The following is a 21,261-nucleotide window of genomic DNA, read 5'->3' on the forward strand; positions in this document are numbered from 1 at the left end:
TTAGCGTTGTTCTCATCCCCGCGGTAGGCACAATGATGTTGTTTTCTTCGGAGGTTTACTACTCCACGTTCCACTTCTGAGTTTCCTCTTATTCTGTGATGAAGTAGATGTGGGCTCGTTTTGTCGTTGTCTGCATGTGCTCTGTAGATTTGGGTAGATGATATCAACGCGGCAGAGCCAGCACAGCAGGATACAAGATCTCGCACTCCCAGACCAGAAATTGATTGATAAAGATAACAAAACGGGTTTCTCTCAACGCCTTCCCCAGCAGTCAACGGGAAAAACATCGTTGATGATTTCTTATCACTGAAAATTTCTTTAGCGCTGATAAGCCGTAATTTTGACAAATATTGTAGTTTTTACTTGTACTATTTTCAGCATAATTAGCACTCCGCACAACTTTTTATCACATGAGTTCCGTTTCTTTCAATATTTGAGTTAGCCAGTGTCCAAATAATCATGCTTATTATGAATAAACATTATGTGAATATAATTTCATTCCTCATGATTCTATTAAATGGTCAACATGTGTTGTTGGCCATTTCCTCTAAAGAATTCATACCGAACTGGTGGTAAAGGGAAAGGGTCAAGCTGAAAAACAGGGCGAAACACAAGCGGCAGCGGAGGCTTAGGGTAAATGTCAGCTCAACCCCATACCCAAGTAGTTGTTGGTGACGCAACCAATACCGACTATACAGATGTTGCACCGATGGTGAAAATCATCAGCCTTTTGTGGTCAGTCCTGTGTCTGAATACCCCACTTTCACACTTTCCTGGGCCCTTGCTTGCTGAATTTTTAGGCCCTTGTTTTTGGCCTCACTTTGAGTTGTCAGAAAGATTCCAACGAAGACGTCGGAGGCCATTGGAGGCATGGGCTTTTCTGTCTTTGTTGTGGTGTACGTCTGTGGTGGCAGTTGCCCCCTGCCCCTCCCCCAACCGCTGTTAATATGGCCCTGCAACCTTAAAATAACTCACCGTTGCAGTTTCTGTAGTTGTGTAGATAAGAATATATGCACCCACTCAGAAAAAAAGGCTTTTGAGCTTTTCGACTAACAGAAATGTGCTCCTCGTTGAATTTAGCGAAATGGAAAAAAAAGAAGCTGGACCACATAAGAGGTCTTTGAGCATCTCAAATACCATTCTGCGTTTTTCATTGTGTCTAAACACACCTCCGGGTGCTTATTTAGCGTTGGCCAGAACCTTCCTGGAGCACGATTTGACGTCACTCCAATCACAAAAAGAATTTCTCGCAGAGCAGAATTAAGACCAATGAAACCATAGGAACCCTACGTCGTTCGTAATTACTGTTGGTCCATGAAAAAGAAATAGACCTCCATCCGCGCTGTACGTCATGATATGCAATGCATTGTCCTTCAATACATAGCATCAACCAAAGTTTGAATAACAGTTTAGAGACTGCGCCACCAACTCTGAATGGTCTGGCATCCATAATGAAGCAATGACAGGTTCTGTCATCATTTGGCACGAGATCAATTGAAGAGTCGCTGATATTTGATGATCCTATCAAATATTTCCTATTTTTGGAGTAGGTTGTACATACCATGATTTGTGTCCTACCACCCGACATACCCACGGCGAAATTAGTCGGCAGGGATTGGTGATCCACTCTGCAAGGCGGCTTTGCGACGTGATGATCATTTTCCATCCAGAGGTGAGTTTCCGTGTGAGTCATGTGTAAAATCCTTGTGTTTGAGATTGTAATCCACCACGAGACCTACATACGGCGAAATTAGTCGGCAGGGATTGGTGATCCACTCTGCAAGGCGGCTTTGCAAGGTAATGATCATTTTCCATCCAGAGGTGGGTTTCCGTGTGAGACATGTGTAAAATCCTTGGGTATGAAAATTTAATCGCGTAATCCGGAAATTCCGAGGGACATTTGACATTTTTGAAATCCCAGAATTCAATTCCAATTTTGGATTTTCGAGCGAAATGTGACCACACAACGTATCGATATCCTTAGGATCTAAGGTATCTGAATCAAGAGTCGGTAAGGGGTCTAGGTATAGAAGAGGGAGCAAAAATCCAAAGAGTTCTCTAATATGTAAAGTCAAGGACTAAGTGAGCCCCCCTTTAGGTCGGGGGAGCTCCCCCGAACCCCCCTACGAGCATATTGTTAAGTGCAAGCTCTAACAACTACAGCTATTACAATAGGGGGACACCCCCCAAACCCCCCTCCGTCGACATAGGTTTTTACCAGTGCGTTGGGGGGAAGCTCCCCCAAACCCCCCCGGTGGACAGTCAACTAGCCCTTCTGTGTCATACTGCTGGAGGGGGGGGGGGGGGTGGGGTGCGATGGGACCATCCATATAGTTCCTTCCGACACATTTTTGTTTTGGTAATGTAATACATTGTGATTGTCCTTATTCACGGGAATCAGGCGTTTCCAGTGATATACGACACAAATGGGTTGTCCTCATGCATTCACTTTGGAAACGCATTTTAAAATAGATGTTACATCCTGTTAATGGGGCACGTCATCGTCGCGTACATTTGGGAAAAACTCCCTAACGAGACCGGAGCAGACGGCTGAAAGTAGTTTAATTATTGGCCGCTAGGGTGCAGAATGTCGCTCACCCGAATTTTTCACGCAACTTTTGCTAAATAGACCTAGTTCTAGTTTGTTATTCATTTTGATACTTCAGATTTGGGCAGTAGACCAATATAACTTAGTCGTCAGTGTGGTTTTAAGCAGGAAAAACGTATTTGTTTTTCTTAAAGTGCCTTTTTTGGAATGGTGTGTGCGATTGTTTTGTTTTTATGTCACGTGACCTCGACCATGTCGACACAAAATTGAAATAAACCACCCTTTTCTGTCATTATTTAGGACGGATATTTCTCTAATAAAAATATCAATATAATTGGCCAATTTCTTAGGCATATGTAGCGAATTCCCATGAAGATTTAAATTAGATGTTCTCGTAACCTGTTACAACTGGTCTGATTTATAATTCAGCGCTACAACTGGTCTGATTTATTTATTCAGCGCCATTTTGAAAAACCAAAAAAAATTGTTTGTTGGATATACAATATTACTCTCTTTATTTCTCTTCATTTACATTATGTACTCCCGCACACACGTGTATCTTAAGAGCCCCTCCTAAGAGGGGGGCTTATAAAGGCAGATAAGCTACAGTTTCAAAGGAATTGCGGTGCGGTGGTACCCTTCCCACGAACTATTCGATCGCCAATGATAGAATGGTGAGCGCCCCGGGGAGCGCCCACAATAATGCATTTGTGTCAGTCGGTCGATTTCGCTTTGCATTGACATGTGGGGTAGAGTGATATCTTGGGCGATAGTGTCGGCATTCATACTTGGACTTGCAGTGAACGACCTTTCGCGATCCAAGGAAAATTTCCAACTTAATCATCGTCTGCACGAATAACTTCATCACACAGCAATTTTCCATACGCTACGGAAATAATGCGCATCAAACAATAAAATATGTCTTCGTTTTAGGAAGAAATATTTCGGACAGATACGCGAAATGCAATTGAATAAGACAAACTTTTTTGAAACTCGGCTTAACTCTAAAAAGGAGACTCGACTTGACTGTATAAATAAAACTTGGCTCCACTTGACTGTTTAACTGGAACCCGGCTTGAATATAAAGGGCGACTTGGCTTAACTCTAAAAAGGAGACTCGGCTTGAGTGTATATGGAGACTCCATCATTCATATCACTAGCGGAGATTTGTCGTCCAGTTTCTCTCACTTTGAACCACATTGAGGAAATCAGGGGGTTTCTCCTGCCCTGCGAATCGAGCATTAAGCCTTGATTTCCTCAGAATCAGGTTACATAAAAAACTTGAAATATGCCATTGGAACACATTTGATCAGTTATATTTGGCTATACTAATTGGTCTTTCATCAAACATGCAGAAAAAAACTATCAGTTTTCCGTTGTCTCCTGCCTTATTGCTATTCATCGTTGGTCGATTATATGAATGCAAATAATTTCTTTCTGCTCGTTAAGTTTGGTGACCTCGTTTATCTTCTACATAATTTGGTCATTACCAGTTAAACATTACATCAGTGATGCATGGTACATGATTCACTACACAAATATTATGGAAGATAACCACTGGGCGAACAGTTATTTCTTTTCTTCACATAATAGGTATTCTTCTTCCTCGTTATGGACGCATACTGTCTTCTCCCACTTTACCGAGCGCGGCTGAATCGTAAAATCACTAAGTCCAAATGAATAGGCTGATTTTACTGGTGGCAGGCGAACATTAGAAAGAACAGCCACAGCTGATAATTGACTCCCTTTTCGTGGGCTATGCCAATGCCTTCCACGTCAGTGGATAAAAGACATGAACATTGACATGGGGTAGTCCTGTACTGAATGAATGAATACAATACTACTAGCGTCCTCATTTTATGCCTATAGTGTTGGTTGACCAGAAATTTCTTATCTGGGGTCGATGATGAAGCCAGCTTAATGGGTCTTCAAAATGTCCCAGTAAAGAAGTCTTGCTGTCAACGAATAAATCAAATGAGATCACATATTTACTTATCAATTTACCAATCAATGATATTATCCAAACGGAGTTTACAAGTAATCATCAATAGCATCATCATCCTCTTCTCCTTCAGAAAACTCAATCCCCTCAACAATCTGCTCAAGCTCATCATTTACCATCTCTACCCCCTCCCCAACTTCGTCATCGTCCTCAGGAACTAGGCTACTGGCTCTCCAACTGTTCATAATCGTCTGTTGTGTGACCCTTTCCCAGCCGAGGCTGATCATCCTGACCACTTCCCGCCTGGTGATCCGCTCACAATGTCCTTGATCATCGGTGTGGCCGATTTTCGATCATCATCGTCGTCACCGTCGTCATCGTCATCATTCCATACGTTAAGCTCATCAGGGAGCCTGCTAGGCCTACCAATAAAATCCATCGAATTGCGAAATGGCCGCTGTACACGGTCAATCATTTTCATCAAACTTTTTCATCAATCTTTTTGGTCAAATTTGTATGTAGAGGGTCCCGCCATACACGGTCAATCATTTTCATCCAATCATTCACAAAATGGCTCCCGTGCAGTCAAGACTGCTTGTGGCCGTTGCTGCGTCAGCTGTCGTTGCTGCTATGGCAATAGCCATGGCCGCATTGAAGAAGAAACGACGACGACGACGCCGATATTGGACACGGCCATGGATCCTTCGAAGAGCATCCAAAGGGGCATATGCCATGCTAAACGAGGAGCTCAGGCTGGAAGACCCCGCTTCTTACAAAAACTATCTGCGTATGGATGAAGAGATATTTGCTGATCTCGTTGATAGAGTCACTCCATACGTTTATAGGTCAGACACCAATATGCGCCAGGCAATCACTCCTGCCGAACGTTTAGCGGTGACGTTGCGTTTCTTGGCAACTGGAGAAACATTCCAAAGTCTAGAGTTCTCAACAAGGATTAGCGCCTGCACGATAGGTAGAATTGTTCCAGAGATGTGCGATGCCCTCTACACGGTTTTGAAAGGCGATTTCATAAAGGTAATACGAACACTATGAAAATGACACTGCAATGTTTTCCTTTTAACCATTTTTTATTTCTTGCTGTAGCTGACTTTACAATAACAAAATACTTAAATGCACAATCATTCAGTACTGTAAAATGTTTGCATCATGGCATTACCAAGAATATCAGCGGTGTTCCCCATGCTACATGCATTTGAAGTTGTTACATTTGGAAAATCTTTACGACTAGGCTGACCGTTATACGTCATGATGGAACACTGCTGGTTGTAACCATGTTTTCCAGGAGGAACTGTTGCATTATTAATGTGCTGCGGAGGGACTCTTCTAGTCAACTGAGTATTTCTGCCCAACTCAGACTCTTGCGCATCAAGAAGCGCCATGTTTATTTTCCTTTTTGCACTTTGCCTTATGTCAGCATGCTGCAGGCTGCGCTTTTCGCAAGCCACAAATTTACCAATAATATCAAATTGGTCCTCGTTCTGCGTTGGTGTACTAGTGCTTTCATTCATGTTTGAGCTGACAACAGCATCTTTCAATTCAGTCAAAGCATCAGCTGCTGTGTGCAACATCGACTCCTCTACAGAACGACTCTTTTTCGCCCTTGGTTTAGGTCTACTCGGTTCCTGGGATGTGCACGGTTTTGCTGAGTGTCCTACCGATGGCGTTCCAGGACGTGGTGATTCATCATGCAACTCTTGGTCGGAGTCGTCATGAGCAGAGGAGTCCTGAAAGTGGAGGTTAACATTGCAACTTTTCCTTTTTTCAGATGCCAGCGAACGCACAAGAGTGGCTTCAGGTTTCTAGAGATTTTGAGTACAGATGGAATCTATCCCACTGTCTTGGAGCTATCGACGGCAAACATGTGACTTTTCGCCCACCTCTGAAGTGTGGATCGTACTTTTTCAACCACAAGAATACCCATAGTTTGATTCTATTCGCTTTGGTTGATGCAGACTATAAATTTCTTATGATTGACGCAGGGACAAATGGCCGTGTGGGAGATGGGGGTGTTTTTGCTAAAAGTGACCTAAACAAGGCTATAGTAGACGGAAGTATAGATTTTCCAGATGCTGAACCCCTGAAATATTGTACCGCCCCAATTCCTTATTTTTTGGTAGGAGACGATGCATTCCCTCTGCATACTTACATGATGAAACCGTACCCGTTCCGAAACCTTGATATTGACCACAGAATTTTTAACTACAGGCTGAGCAGGGCGAGACGCGTTGTTGAGAATGCGTTTGGGATTCTGGCAAATCGCTTCAGAGTCCTTCTTGCACTCATCTCAAGCTGGCAACAGGTCTACAAATGCGGCTCAGGCTCAGAGAGACTACCTTTGCTCCTATGTCAATAATATTGGTCGAGTATCGTGGCAAGGTAAATTTGCAGCGTAGAATGAGGCAGCCATTCTTGTATAACTGTGTGTACAGTCAGTGAATAATTCTGTTGTAGTCAGAGAAATAAAATGATGTTAAGAATTAATTACCTTGTCAAGTGTTTCATTGCAATCTGTGCCTCTCGACATTGAGCAAGAACTGGGCCTCGCCTCTACGTGGTCCTTAAGAAAGAGCAGCTTCTGGAACCACCATACGGTTGGCTTGTGCACATCCTTTGCCGCAGCACCACTTCTTTTGGTCTTGTTTATCTTCTCCATTTCCCTAGCAAAGTTGCTACGTAGCCCGTTCATTTTTTTCTTCACGTCATCAACCGTGCAGTCACTCTTTTCCTTGCAGACATCCTCAAGTACCTCTTGGTAGGCCAGTTCCTTCTTAACGCGATTGTGGTACAGGGCATTTTTGGTGTTGTATAGGATTGGGTGGGCCCTATACGACTCTATCATGATTTCCACTGCCCTCTGCGTCCAGCCCATGTTGTCGTCTATGAGAGGCAAACTGTGGAATCTAGGCCTTGCATTACAAACCCGTCAAATTGCATAACCACCGTCATCATGAAGGAGGAATGGACGATCATTGATTTCGGTGAACCCACGAACAATTCAATTCAATAGGGTTAATAGTTCAATAAATATCCATGCCCGCTGTACACGGTCAAATTTTATCAATTCGTCATTCAAAAATAGGACCGGCTCTATTCCATCAATCTTTGATTGATGGAAAATATTTCATCCAATTTCCCACCATACACGATCAATCTTTTCGGTCAAATTTTTTTCATCCAATTTTGAGGGATCGTGTACAGCGGGCATTACCAAAAGAACGTGGTCAAAAAAGATGGCAGACAACAATTATGACATTTGACACGGAAGTGCCCTTTATTGGATTTCCCCCACAAGAAACGATTCCATAATCGATTAGATAAAATAAATTCATTTGAAAGACTCTGGATTGGCCAACCATTTACATGGACTTGTAATAGAATTACGTTACTTCAATAATCATCACCCTGACTGCAGGGATTACTGGCCCTGGCCGCAACCAGGCGCTATTAAATTGACAACATTTACAAGGTTGTCTTCCCATAACGATTGATCACTATAATTGGCTGTCATATTGAATGTTTGCGACCCACCGGTAAAAAACTACAGACTGCCATGTTTCTGGACTCAGTCATTTTCGAGCCATTTTCTTGGCGCTCGGTTAAGTGGGAGAAGCCAGTATATGGGCGTATTTTGTACATTCGGAACATTTGATTTTCATGCAGGCCTATGCACTATAAGTCAGGATGATTGCAATAATTAATCCCAGACTTGTGATTTAAAAAAATATATATTTACGGATGTTCTAGTTACATGTAGTCCTCTTCAAAACATATGCGTAATTAATGATCGTTAGTTGCTTACATATAATCAATTGGAATCAAAGGTCTTGATAGGAGGCCAAAGTACCATTATAGCCGATTTGACTTTTTTTAAGTGGAGTTGTGCAAATTTCTGCAGTTTCGTCAATAGCATGATTGTTGTGATTTTTTCCGTGCCCATTCTTAAGGAACACCATCTGAAGTGTGATAATGTGAGGTCAACTAGGCCTGTCACCAAGGTCGTTTAAAAATGCTTCTTCCGTTGTTCTTTGCAGATTCATGATCGACATGTATAGCGACCGATTTCCCTTCCTCCTACTAAGCCTGGGACTCCTCCTGGCGAAAATTTTACATGGTAAGTCATGCAGTCAACCTTCCTTCCTCCTACTCAGCCTGGGACCCCTCCTGGTGGAACTCTTACAAAGTAAGTCATGCAGTCAATCTTCCTTCCTCCTACTCAGCCTGGTACCCCTCCTTGTTGAACTCTTACAAAGTAAGTCATGCAGACAACCTTCCTTCCTCCTACTTAGCCTGGGACCCCTCCTTGTGGAACTCTTACAAAGTAAGTCATGCAGACAACCTTCCTTCCTCCTACTCAGCCTGGGATCCCTCCTGGTGGAACTCTTATAAAGTAAGTCATGAAGTCAACCTTCCTTCCTCCTACTCAGCCTGGGACCCCTCCTGGTGGAACTCTTACATGGTGAGCTATGCAGTCAGCCTCCCTTTCTCCTACTCAGCCTGGGACTTCTCCTGGTGCAACTCTTACATGGTAAGTCATGCAGTCAACCTTCCTTTCTCCTACTCAGCCTCGGACCCCTCCTGGTGGAACTCTTAAAAAGTAAGTCATGCAGACAACCTTCCTTCCTCCTACTCAGCCTAGGACCCCTCCTGGTAGTACTCTTACAAAGTAAGTCATGCAGACAACCTTCCTTCCTCCTACTCAGCCTAGGACCCCCCTCCTGGTGAAACTCTTAGAAAGTAAGTCATGCAGACAACCTTCCTTCCTCATACTCTGCCTGGGACCCCTCCTGGTAAAACTCTTACAAAGTAAGTCATGCAGTCAACCTTCCTTTCTCCTACTCAGCCTCGGACCCCTCCTGGTGGAACTCTTACAAAGTAAGTCATGCAGACAACCTTCCTTCCTCCTACTCAGCCTAGGACCCCCCTCCTGGTGGAACTCTTACAAAGTAAGTCATGAAGGCAACCTTGCTTCCTCCTACTCAGCCTGGGACCCCTCCTGGTGGAACTCTTACAAAGTAAGTCATGCAGTCAACCTTCCTTCCTCCTACTCAGCCTGGGGCCCCTCCTTGTGGAACTCTTACAAAGTAAGTCATGCAGACAACCTTCCTTCCTCCTACTCAGCCTGGGACCCCTCCTGGTGGAACTCTTACAAAGTAAGTCATGCAGTCAATCTTCCTTTCTCCTACTCAGCCTCGGACCCCTCCTGGTGGAACTCTTACAAAGTAAGTCATGCAGACGACCTTCCTTCCTCCTACTCAGCCTAGGACCCCCTCCTGGTGGAACTCTTACAAAGTAAGTCATGCAGACAACCTTCCTTCCTCCTACTCAGCCTAGGACCCCCCTCCTGGTGGAACTCTTACAAAGTAAGTCATGAAGGCAAACTTGCTTCCTCCTACTCAGCCTGGGACCCCTCCTGGTGGAACTCTTACAAAGTAAGTCATGCAGTCAACCTTCCTTCCTCCTACTCAGCCTGGGACCCCTCCTTGTGGAACTCTTACAAAGTAAGTCATGCAGACAACCTTCCTTCCTCCTACTCAGCCTGGTACCCCTCCTGGTGGAACTCTTACAAAGTAAGTCATGCAGTCAATCTTCCTTCTCTTACTCAGCCTGGTACCCCTCCTGGTGGAACTCTTACAAAGTAAGTCATGCAGACAACCTTCCTTCCTCCTACTCAGCCTGGGACCCCTCCTTGTGGAACTCTTACAAAGTAAGTCATGCAGTCAATCTTCCTTCCTCCTACTCAGCCTGGGACCCCTCCTGGTGGAACTCTTACGAAGTAAGTCATGCAGTCAATCTTCCTTCCTCCTACTCAGCCTGGTACCCCTCCTTGTGGAACTCTTACAAAGTAAGTCATGCAGACAACCTTCCTTCCTCCTACTTAGCCTGGGACCCCTCCTTGTGGAACTCTTACAAAGTACGTCATGCAGACAACCTTCCTTCCTCCTACTCAGTCTGGGATCCCTCCTGGTGGAACTCTTACAAAGTAAGTCATGAAGTCAACCTTCCTTCCTCATACTCAGCCTAGGACCCTCCTGGTGGAACTCTTACATGGTGAGCTATGCAGTCAGCCTCCCTTTCTCCTACTCAGCCTGGGACTTCTCCTGGTGCAACTCTTACATGGTAAGTAATGCAGTCAACCTTCCTTCCCCCTACTCAGCCTATGACCCCTCCTGGTGGAAATCTTACATGGTGAGTCATGCAGTCAAACACCCTTCCTCCTACTCGGCCTTGGACTCCTGTTGGTGCAACTCTTATACATCATGTGCGGCCGACATGCTTTCCTCCTACCAAGCCTGGGACTCCTTCTTGTGAAACACCTACCTGGTAAGTCATGCAGTCAAACACCCTTCCTCATACTCGGCCTTGGACTCCTCCTTGATGCAATACTTACCTGGTTAGTAGTGCAGTCTATCTCCTTCCTTAAAGCCTTGAGAATTAGCCCGCTACGTAAATTTGGATACCCAAATCAAATTTCAAGGGGAATCTGCAGCTTCCCTGAAGGAAACAGCCAGCATTGTAAACATCGCATCTACAGTACATGTATATGAAGTATAGCAACTTAGAGTTCGCCTGTATTAATAAGAAACACACTTCTATCATAAAATCGCCTAGTGGTCAGTACCAAAGCAGTGGAGTAGGGCAAGCAACAGGAATTTCGAGTACAAGAAGGAAACATCAACTTGTCTCCCATTAAGTTGAATTCTGAAACCTCGGATTTTGTCTTAGAGTTCTTCAAAGTGGGCATAAGGATATTTATGTGTTATAGAGTATCGTACCGCTCAATCTGTTTCTTGTGGATGTTGATTTGCTCAATTTTCTTTTCAGGTGCTCTTGGAATAAAAGTAAAAAATAGCCTTAATAATTCAAGTCCACGCCTCGGCGACACGATAACGTTTGAGTGTAACATTGTTATTGGGACCGCCAAGAGTGTTTCATGGTACAAGGACAAAACTGGAAACATCAGTCAAATAATTTATTTGACGCACAATTGTAGTGTTTTCGCAGACAAGTATAAATCGAGATTAAAGAACGTTCAGTGTGATACGAATAATCATGATTTTCAATTAAGTGATGTTCAAATTTCGGACCGCGGAAAGTGGCTGTGTGAGGCAGATGGAGAAGAGGCCAAATCACCGCTGAAATTAGATGTTTTAGGTAAGTTGCTTAAAATAGTCGATCAATCCATTCATACAGCACTTCAGTGGTGGCAGCAAATCTGCTGGGTATTGCACTTTCATGGATTAAATTAAATTGGAAATTGAAACACACACACAAATCTTTCCTGGTTTTCAGAAGTGACTGAAGGAGGTAGCAACTATTACCTGGGAAAGATTCTAAGCAATTGAAGTTCGCCTTTTCGTGAATAGCAGTTTTGGCGTTGATATGATGACACTAACTTTGAAAATATGTTCGCCTCTGTATGAATGACGCCTAATTTTTTCAAAATTCGAAATTAAAACACACGCATAATATTGCCTGGGTAAGGGTTTTGTTGCGTTTTTTAAACATAGAATCTTGACCTCTGGTTCAAAATGGTCGATTGGACGGTCAAATAGGACAGCCCTGCTGTGGTCTTTTTGGTAAATGATCATGAAGTGCATCCATTGATAATGTTAACTTAATGTTTTTAAATTTCAGTTCCACCCCTCACCCCGACAGTTACAAATCCATCACCGATGAAGGTTGGAGACGTTGGAAATTTCACCTGTAATGCTGAAAATGAAAACGTCACAAAACCAGTCACGTACACATGGACTAAAAATGGCAACACTGTCTCACCAGGGACTGTTGAACCTGGTGCCCTGCTCTTTTCGGTTGTCAAAAAGTCAGATGCTGGGAAGTATGTCTGTGTCGCAAAAAATGATGCCGGATCTAAAGAAAGCACGGAACAGGATTTTGTTGTTCACTGTGAGTATATTTAGTTGTTTTGTACATTTAGTCGATTATGAAAGTGCGGGGGGAGGATGACCCCCCCCCCCCCCCCCCCGATTAAATTTGCTGAGTGAGCATGGGGCAGGGGGCTTACCAAGGGGAAACGAATCATTGGCATGGTCACAGAATTATAATTTATTAGCATGCGATTATCGGGTCATATGACAAAAAAGTACTGATTGGCAGTCATTCCTTTACCATTGTGTTTTCTCTTCATATATTTGAGGTCCGTGGCGATTTGCCGATGAGAAGAGGCTTTCTCAAAATTGAGGCTTACTCCAAATTTATTGCTACATGTAAACACCTATTGATAACAATTATGATTGATAATAACCACATACATGGCCCGTAGCTTTCAAAGGGCCCGGAATGTTTGTATGATTAACAAAATTGGGACTTTGTTTTCGTAGTAACCATTATTGCTGGTCATTATACCGACTGTTTATCACTTTCAGCAGTGATATCATCGCAAACTAAGCTTTTGTTGGCTATGTCATTTAGGGTTGTGGTTGGGGTTGTGAGAGGAATGTCAAAAGTGGTTGATTTGGCAACATAACATCTGCAGGGGGGGGGGGGGCATGCTGAATATAGGGTGTTGTTGTACTCCTGATTCCAACTTTAATTTATTAGTATCCGATGGGATACACTGATTAGTGCAAAATGTAAATGAGCTCAAGACACAAACAGATTGAAATGCTGTTCTTTTGCCTTGATGTTTGTAGTGATATTCAAGCTACTAGATGACCTGAATGGCAGTACAAACTCTGCGTTCGCCTGGTTAGAGCAGATCTGCCCGCAGCTGTAGTTTTAATCTTGAAGAATTCTTTCTGATTATACGTCGCTCTAGTCGATAATCTACCAGTGGGGGGGGGGGGGGGGTCACAGTTCTCAAAGAACATTATTTTGATAGTCATTCGTCAAAGGGTTAATGAGGATTTTGTTAGTCACAAATTACATGTACTCTTATTTTACAGCATCCGACACAAGTGACTTAAGCAATAGTGTGCCTATAAACACCACAGGTGAGTAGTTGGTCCAAAAAACATTATTGTGATATTCATTCGTCAAAGGGTTAATGAGGATTTTGTTAGTCACAACTTACTCTTATTTTACAGCGTCCTACACAAGTGACTTAAGCAATAGTGTATCAGTAAACACCAAAGGTGAGTAGTTGTTTTGTGTCCGCTTTTTGACAGGCTTTCAATAAATTATATAGAAATATGGTGTAACTGAATTATACTCAAGGGGGGGGGGTCACAGTTCTCAAAGAACATTATTTTGATATTCATTCGTCAAAGGGTTAATGAGGATTTTGTTAGTCACATCTTACTCTTATTTTACAGCGTCCTACACAAGTGACTTAAGCAATAGTGTATTAGCAAACCCCGAAGGTGAGTAGTTGTTTTGTGTCCGCTTGCTGACAGGCTTTCAATAAATTATATTGAAAGACTCTGGTGTAACTAAACTGTACTATGTGTGAGATCAAATCATTGATAGTATGGTTACATACTAGGACCTAGGATCTGTTGAAAGAACTTAACATGCCACAGACTCTAAAACCCTTTACTGTTGCAAGCTCAATATTTTGAGTGACAAGTTGAAATTTATACAGGCGGTGTGGCCAAATTTACTGTAATTTACCGAATGATGTGCGACATCGCGCTGAATCTTAAGATTGTCAACTGGTGCTTGACCAATTGACAACGAAAATTGGGAATTTATAATTGAAATCAAGAAGAATATATGTGCGCACTTTTGCGCAAACTTGTTTTAGGAATTACACAGGTTAGCCAGAGTGCGGTCAGGATGCCGAACAAGGCAGTAGCCAAATCGGCGGATGACCATGCAGGCGAAATCTCGTTTTCGCATCAAGTCGCAATTCAGGGATCCTTGTCTCCTAGACTGATTACTTATCCAGTATTATGGTCTATAGATGTGCCTTAACCTCTGTTGATACATCAATTCATGGACACCAATTAAATTTTGCAGAAGCAACCCAAAGCTCGAAAGAAACAAACAAAAATTTTAAAGTTGGCATCGATTTGATCGCTGTAGGGGGCTCACTGGTGGTCATCAGCATTGTCATCGGCATTGTCATAATCGTTATCAAACACAAGGAGATGTCCAGTGGCAAAAAAAGGGTAAGTCACAATTTTCATTTTTGAGCACAAAAGGCCCTTCCCCAGATACGTCTGTACCACCTATGGTCGGGAAAACGAACCATCTATTGAATTTCAGGCCGATCCGATATCCTATACAGGGTGGTCCAGAAAAATGACAATATTGGTATCATTCTTCTTCAAGAAAGATTCCCCATCCACTGGTCTCAATGGTTTTAGTATCCGGTTGCGTTTTTTCTGGACCACCTGAATAGCTTCCACGCAGTCATCTTGGATTTCGCATTCTGCAAAACAGGTCATCCGACGGGCTTCAATGTTCTGTCACATGTATGATGGGGTTGAGTGGGATTGATGCCCTATTGACTTTGGCTCGATCTGAAATCAGGATGGCTATCTGGCTGCCACAGCAGTGGTCTTCCTCTATATATCACAGCTATACCCGCAATGCACTGGCATAATGGAAAAGCTGCAATCTCCAATGGAAGCAACAGATGACGTATAGCTCCACACCTAGACCAAGCAACCATAAATTACCAGTCATTTTGCGATGATATACCTTAGGCTTGGAGGAGGGAGCAACGGGGACTTGCTGTGCTCTGCTTTTCATATGAATTCGTCATTTCAAATCGCTATGCAAATGTCTTATTTCGGCTCCTATACTCTAATGCATTCCTCCTTTCTTCAGGTGATGATCAGGAATCGCAAGAGTAAGTACGGTTAAAATATCACAGTGAGTCTACGAAAGACAAAACGTGTTAAATTGCATCCTGGCATAACCAGTGGTTTTCAATATACTCCGCCTGTCGACCAGGATGAATGAATTGATGAATAAGTCCAGCATTTCTGCATTCCACCCAAATCCCTCCATTTGACATCTGTGACTGTAACATCGAGCAAAATGTCCCGTAGCAAATTATCTTTCCTGTGACTGCTGGGATTTATTTCTGAAGGGGGTCTAGTAGAAAATGATGAGAGGCTTGTTTTTGATTGATCATCTAGATGCTCAAATTTATCATGATTGGTGTGATTTTCTCAGGAGAAAACATAAAAAAGTTACGGGCCCCCCTCTGCCTTCTTTTCGCACAGGCATTAGTAAGCCATACATTCCAGTTTGCATACGGTTGTGAGTTATGAAAGGCGCATGAATTTTGTCATAATTTCTACCATTTGTATCAATCACCTTGCTACAAAAAATTAGCATCTTCTATGTCAGAATTTTAAGGACCATTCATCGCCCCAGCTGATCATTCACTTGATATAGTACTGACTTGCCTCTGCATACGTACCGTACCCTATTCTTATCCCGGTGACTAAGGCGTTCTTCCGAATGCATGTTTTAAGCATATTTTGTTTTTAATTATTTCCGTAGCAATGTGGTAACTGGCCAGTCAGCCCTATTAGGAGGTCAAGTCAATCATGCGATGCGTCTCTCCCTTCCACGTTCAGAATGCGACCCTAATGAAAATCACAAAGTTGCAAAATGTAAGTTCTGCCACTGGATGAGTTAGATATACACTTTGCTCGCCACTGCCATGACTCTGAGAGGAATTCATAGAAATTAGACATTGCTCGCATTACCTAATGATGTGCATCGGGCTAAATTTCAATGGGAAATCGGGAAAAAAATGTCAAAATGAAAATTTGAAATTGATCCTCAATCGAACTTGAAAAATATGTATTTGTTTTCTTGAGACATGTAAAAATTTGGTAATTGTCTATCATTTTTCTTCCCTAACCAGTAAAAATAAATTTTCCAGCAAAACTTCGAACGCCTGATGTCGTGTCGGACACGAATCAGTACGCCGAGAGTGCGGCTCTCCACGTGCCCGTCGGCAAGAACGGGAGTCAGAAGGAAGTTCGCCCGACATTGCTCAGGCCGACACAGCCCGCTAGTCCTGCTAAGGAACATCTATACGGGAATGTGAAAAGGAAGATCCAGCCACAGCAAAAGGGTGGCAGTGGAGGTGTACCGAAGGTGAGTTGACCCTCAAGTGACCTGCGATGTCCTGAAAATATGAAACACAGTAACTCAATTTTTGGAGCCAAATATATACATGTATATATACATTTGTTTATTGTCACCTATTGAATAGTCGGCCTTTCACAGGCCTATGAGACAGTACAGAATATTACTCGATAAAACTTCGTTTCTCACACGATAAATTATTTCAACATATTTTGCAACACGTCTGGCAATACAAGAGTTCTTGAGCATAGTTTAATGAATGATGACCTCCTACAGCTCAGTATCCCCTTTAGCACATAGCACTAACAATAGAAATGCCTCATATCCGTAAATTTTGGAAGATAGCCCAATGCAAACATCCTGGCACCAGTTGTTGTAAATACTCAGCCTCTCGGTATTTCAGTCATAGGAGTAAAAAGCCTGATCTCAGGATGAATGTAACTCCTGACGGTTGTTATTTAGGCGGATTACGAAAATCGTATTTTGAAATTGCATGAAATTGCAATTTAGGCGTGACCTTTATCAAACGTTTTGACAACCCTCGAACAGTAATTTTAATTCTATATATTTTCAGTGAAAACACGAACAACATAAAATCAACAGGCACCCAAATATATGTCCTAGTTTATGGTAATACCAATAGATCGTATAGTATTGTCGCACATCTAGCAAGGTGCTTAAGTCCAGTCTAAGATTCAAGATGTGTGCAACAACAGTTACTGAGGTCTCAATCTGTTTTTTTCAGCCAATTGGAGTGGACGGCACAGTGTACGCGAAACTTTCGTTCCAACCTGCTAAACACGACCATCCAGTAAGGCGGACTGAAGAGCCATCACCATACTCAACTGTCGATTTCAGCCGAAAGGCGCCGCCTTTGGAAGAGGAAGAAGAAGTACTTGTGCAGTACATTACTTAGTTACGAAATTGGCCTTTGTGCATCTTAATCTCCTGGTGACACATCATACACACGAAGTAATCATTGAAGATTTCCTGTACATGTGTATCTGGCCCATTGAAATAGGCTCGGATGCAGCTGTACATCGAACCTATATGCAATCAAACAATCAGGAATGTAATTCAGATCTCGATGCGACATTTATTATAAGGGGACAGTTGTATTTTCTCTATGAAATGCTCTATTTTAGTAAGTAGTCTGTGCTCACTTGTTTCAAATCTGTTTCTGCATGTAATTGGATTTTGTGTGCTTAGATATACAGTGCTTATAGAATATGCGCTGATTATATATTCGGTTATATATCACGGCAAAGCTCATTTAAAGGGACCACCTGGGCGAGGGGTTAACCTGGCCAGAATAATACGCCTTCTTGCCATTATGCGTCGCCACTTGTAGTAGCAGACTGATGCTGATCTCTAAATATGATTTTCGTCTGTGTAGCAAGGCATTTTTGAACATGGCTTGTGGATTTCAGGCAGGCCTTGGCTTACACCCTGTTCTAGTGCATTGTTTACTGCAGTTCAATGAATTTTTAATCGCCGTTGAACATTCGGTTTTCTTTTTTGTTCATTTGAGTTTTATGTACATAAATGTATCACTCAGTGCTTTTACATATTTGTTAATAGGTTACATGTGCATACATGTTGATCATGTTATAATTATACAGTCATGTATATGTAACTAGACACATGAAGTTTGCACTAGATTTGGCCGAAGGAAAAGGTTGGTAAAATGATGAGTTAGGTTCGGAAATGACTATTTGGGACAATTTTGAGAACAAAATGGTTTCAAGATTGAAATTCCAGGGGTATTGCCTCCGTAGCCTCCAACGCGCATTGTCTGGAACCTGAGCAATGTCAATACATTTAGGTTCAAGATCAAATTATAAGCTTGGAAGGAACTTGAGAATCAGAATGCATTAGATTTATGTGAAAAGACCATTTTATGAATTACGTTTTATATTTCAAATTGAACCGGATTGTCAAACATTATAAGAAAAAACAACTCAGAAAATTCAGATACGGCTTTGGTCTCGTTTTGGTGACAAACGCCTGCGCTTCACGTGACGCCAACAACTCTGGCTCGGTGACTGTTTGAAGTTTAGAAATCATTTAATTTACATTCAATATACATGAACAAGCATCAGTCTAAGTACATTTTATATTATTGTAAAATTTCGGTAATTTCATGGGTGGTTTCATGGGCATGGTTTTATGATTTTAGAACGTTCCAAGGTTAGAACCAACTCTGAGATACAGGTTTTTGATACTCCTACTATAACTCTTATATAAAAATTTGAGATATCGAGAGGCGGAGTATATTGAACACAACTGGTGCCAGGATGACGACGTGCCGGTTGTTCACTAATCTAAAAATCTAAATCTAATCTAAATCTTTCCAGTCTTGTGACTTTTTGTTAAGTTTATTCAAGATGTGAAGGCCTCGTTTATTAAGGGTTTTGTTCATGTTCGTTATAATTGTATGTATTTTGTACCTTGTGATGTTGGTAATTATGTAATGGATATTTTTGTGTTACACGAAAATCAATCGATGCAAACGGAATAGAAAAAAAGGCACCAATGTAAAATATTACCCGGTGATTTTTTATTTATTTGTGTGGAAAATATGACATCTTAGATAGTTGCATTATTTTATTTTTCGTTTCATAAGTGTGCCTGTCAGTTGAGTTTTCATTAAGGGGCAACTTATTGATGTTATTGAGTAGAATCATTTTAGATATTTTGTTGTAGACATTTTTTTACTTGTTACACGGGTTTTAAAAACTCTGGAAATTTTTATTTTGTGTCAGTCCGAACGATTCCAAAGACAGCATTGGTAAGATATTATCATTATGGTTGTTCGGTCGTGATTTCAAGATGTCGATACTGATATTGTAATTTAAGAGGAAGACCAATGTGATAAACATACCTCTTCTAAGCCTGTTTTTCATTAATTAATCAGACACTTCCATTGATGGGGACCAGTACCTTTGTTAAGAAATTCATATTATGAAAGAATATTTTACCATTCTTGTAATAAATTACGAAGATTCTAGAAATCAGGTTATTTGAGCTACATGTAGATTATATCAGAAAGGCACATACGGTGTGTGCACTTCGACATTGTCTTCTGGGTAGTGTTACTTTATGTACTGATTATGATTCTGATTATGATTCTGTACCTCAAAAAAGCACTGGTGTGAAAAGAAGACTGTCACATCTACACATCACTGTAGATAATGTACAGTTTGTACGGGTTGAAGTGAGCCCCTTCTGGTTGCTCCTTGAAACCCCTGATTGATTTCTGTGGAGACCAGGGTAATAATACAGTATCCAAAAAACGCATTGAACAGGGAAACAAGGAAAAGCGCTATCTAAGAACTCAATATTATTATCATTATTAATATTAAATGCACACATTTACTGTAGTAATCAGATTCTGCCGAGCTGGCTTTAAAATCAGGTTGGGCGTTTTTTCAGAAAAAAAGGAACGATCGGCCCAACAACATCCATTCTGAGATTGATTCCCACTTAAAGAAATCCAGTCGTGGCACAAGTCTTTATTAATATTAAGACTAGCTGAACGTGGTTAAAATAACAAAATTTGTAATTAATTCTTATGCAGCTCATTGGCTACATAATGAACTACTTGAGGGAAACTCGAAACTGCAAACATTCATCAATGGAAGCTTATTCCCGCCTTAGGTTTTAACCGGGCCGTTCAAAAATCCCAATTTCTATAAGCGTTTCGCTATAGGTTTCCTGTAACAGCTGAGTGCAACGTCGGTGATATGTTAGGAAGATTATATTTTATGAAGATTTCGATTTTTGCGGATCTGTTTCCGAAATAAAACATTGATTGTATTTTAACACTGGTTAACCGTATGCAATAAACATGTGTAGGCAATTTACATTTGTCTTCGTTTTGTCCTTTAGTTGATATATGTGCTGTTACTTACTAGCTTGGACAACTTGCATATGGGATATATGTGGCGAGAAGGATAAAACCCCTGCTTGCCACTAAATGACTTCACTGGGCAGTTATCGTGGATTGACGAATCTGTGGAGTTTGCAATTGGCGAACTCATAAACGGGCGAAAGACAGTAATAGGCAGTTTTCGCCAAACCCCAGGAACGTCAACGAGAACATAAGCGTGCCGAATAGTGGGACAGGCGGTCGCGTTGGCGTTTCGGCAACTTTGTACATCCCCTGAAACGCCAAAGTGACCGATTATCCCATTGTTTCGCCTCCTCATGATGTCGAACAATGGGGAACATGTTCACGTTGGCGTTTCGGGATATCTTCCAAAGCTCCCAACTATACAGTGCCTTCTTTGGGTCCAATAAAAGGCATTATACGGCGCCACCAGTTGATTATCATACCACATACTGTGTTAACTGTTTGCGAGGGAGAAAAACCACTTGCGGCGCAACCAACATTGGTGTATGACTGCGCCGAAACAAAGTATGCACTGTAGGTATTGTACTGTATTCCAACGGGAGAAAAACAGTGCCGATGTAGCCTAGCCACTTTGTGTGCCCCCACATAAGAGAACATTCATGTATTCCTGATGGGAAAAGACCATTTACCTTTGAACACATGGCTCGCTGTCCTTTTAGAACGCTCTGCTGTCAGTAACATCCTTTGCAGGCCTTATCTTGGAGTAACCAGGCTGGTAACTCTACATAATGAACTTCCAGCGCTATTTCCTCCCCAGCCTCCGCTCTTGGCGCGCGTTGGCTGGAAGCTGAGTAATAGCAATACATTGAGGGTCAAGAT

At 42.0% G+C, this 21,261-nt stretch overlaps 2 protein-coding genes across 2 annotated transcripts; one reads left to right on the top strand and one right to left on the bottom strand.

The window, feature by feature from the left end:
• Positions 1-1,533: 1,533 nt before the first annotated feature.
• Positions 1,534-20,365, top strand: LOC135502230 (uncharacterized). The gene is made up of 13 exons (XM_064794888.1): positions 1,534-1,672; positions 8,543-8,622; positions 11,334-11,663; positions 12,147-12,416; positions 13,415-13,462; positions 13,556-13,603; positions 13,784-13,831; positions 14,430-14,581; positions 14,745-14,778; positions 15,246-15,267; positions 15,930-16,042; positions 16,318-16,535; positions 17,272-20,365. Exons 2-13 carry the CDS (start codon positions 8,547-8,549, stop codon positions 17,440-17,442), a joined length of 1,530 nt encoding a protein of 509 aa, XP_064650958.1. The 5' UTR covers positions 1,534-1,672; positions 8,543-8,546; the 3' UTR covers positions 17,443-20,365.
• LOC135502229 (uncharacterized) lies at positions 5,630-7,380 on the bottom strand. The gene is made up of 2 exons (XM_064794887.1): positions 6,997-7,380; positions 5,630-6,235 (listed from the first exon to the last, which is right to left on the bottom strand). The coding sequence occupies exons 1-2, from the start codon at positions 7,378-7,380 to the stop codon at positions 5,630-5,632; spliced, it is 990 nt and encodes a 329-aa protein (XP_064650957.1).
• Positions 20,366-21,261: the final 896 nt, after the last annotated feature.

The sequence above is a fragment of the Lineus longissimus genome, chromosome 18 (genome assembly GCF_910592395.1).
Source record: "Lineus longissimus chromosome 18, tnLinLong1.2, whole genome shotgun sequence".
NCBI lineage: Eukaryota > Metazoa > Nemertea > Pilidiophora > Heteronemertea > Lineidae > Lineus > Lineus longissimus.

Bases quoted from the DNA above. Each gene is read 5' to 3' on its own strand.
- LOC135502230 (XM_064794888.1), top strand. From the start codon at position 8,547: ATGATCGACATGTATAGCGACCGATTTCCCTTCCTCCTACTAAGCCTG. The intron at 12,417-13,414 runs GTGAGTATATTT...CTTATTTTACAG, and splicing joins ACAGGATTTTGTTGTTCACT to CATCCGACACAAGTGACTTA. The intron at 13,604-13,783 runs GTGAGTAGTTGT...CTTATTTTACAG, and splicing joins TGTATCAGTAAACACCAAAG to CGTCCTACACAAGTGACTTA.
- LOC135502229 (XM_064794887.1), bottom strand. From the start codon at position 7,380: ATGGGCTGGACGCAGAGGGCAGTGGAAATCATGATAGAGTCGTATAGG. The intron at 6,236-6,996 runs GTAATTAATTCT...CTCCACTTTCAG, and splicing joins GCAATGAAACACTTGACAAG to GACTCCTCTGCTCATGACGA.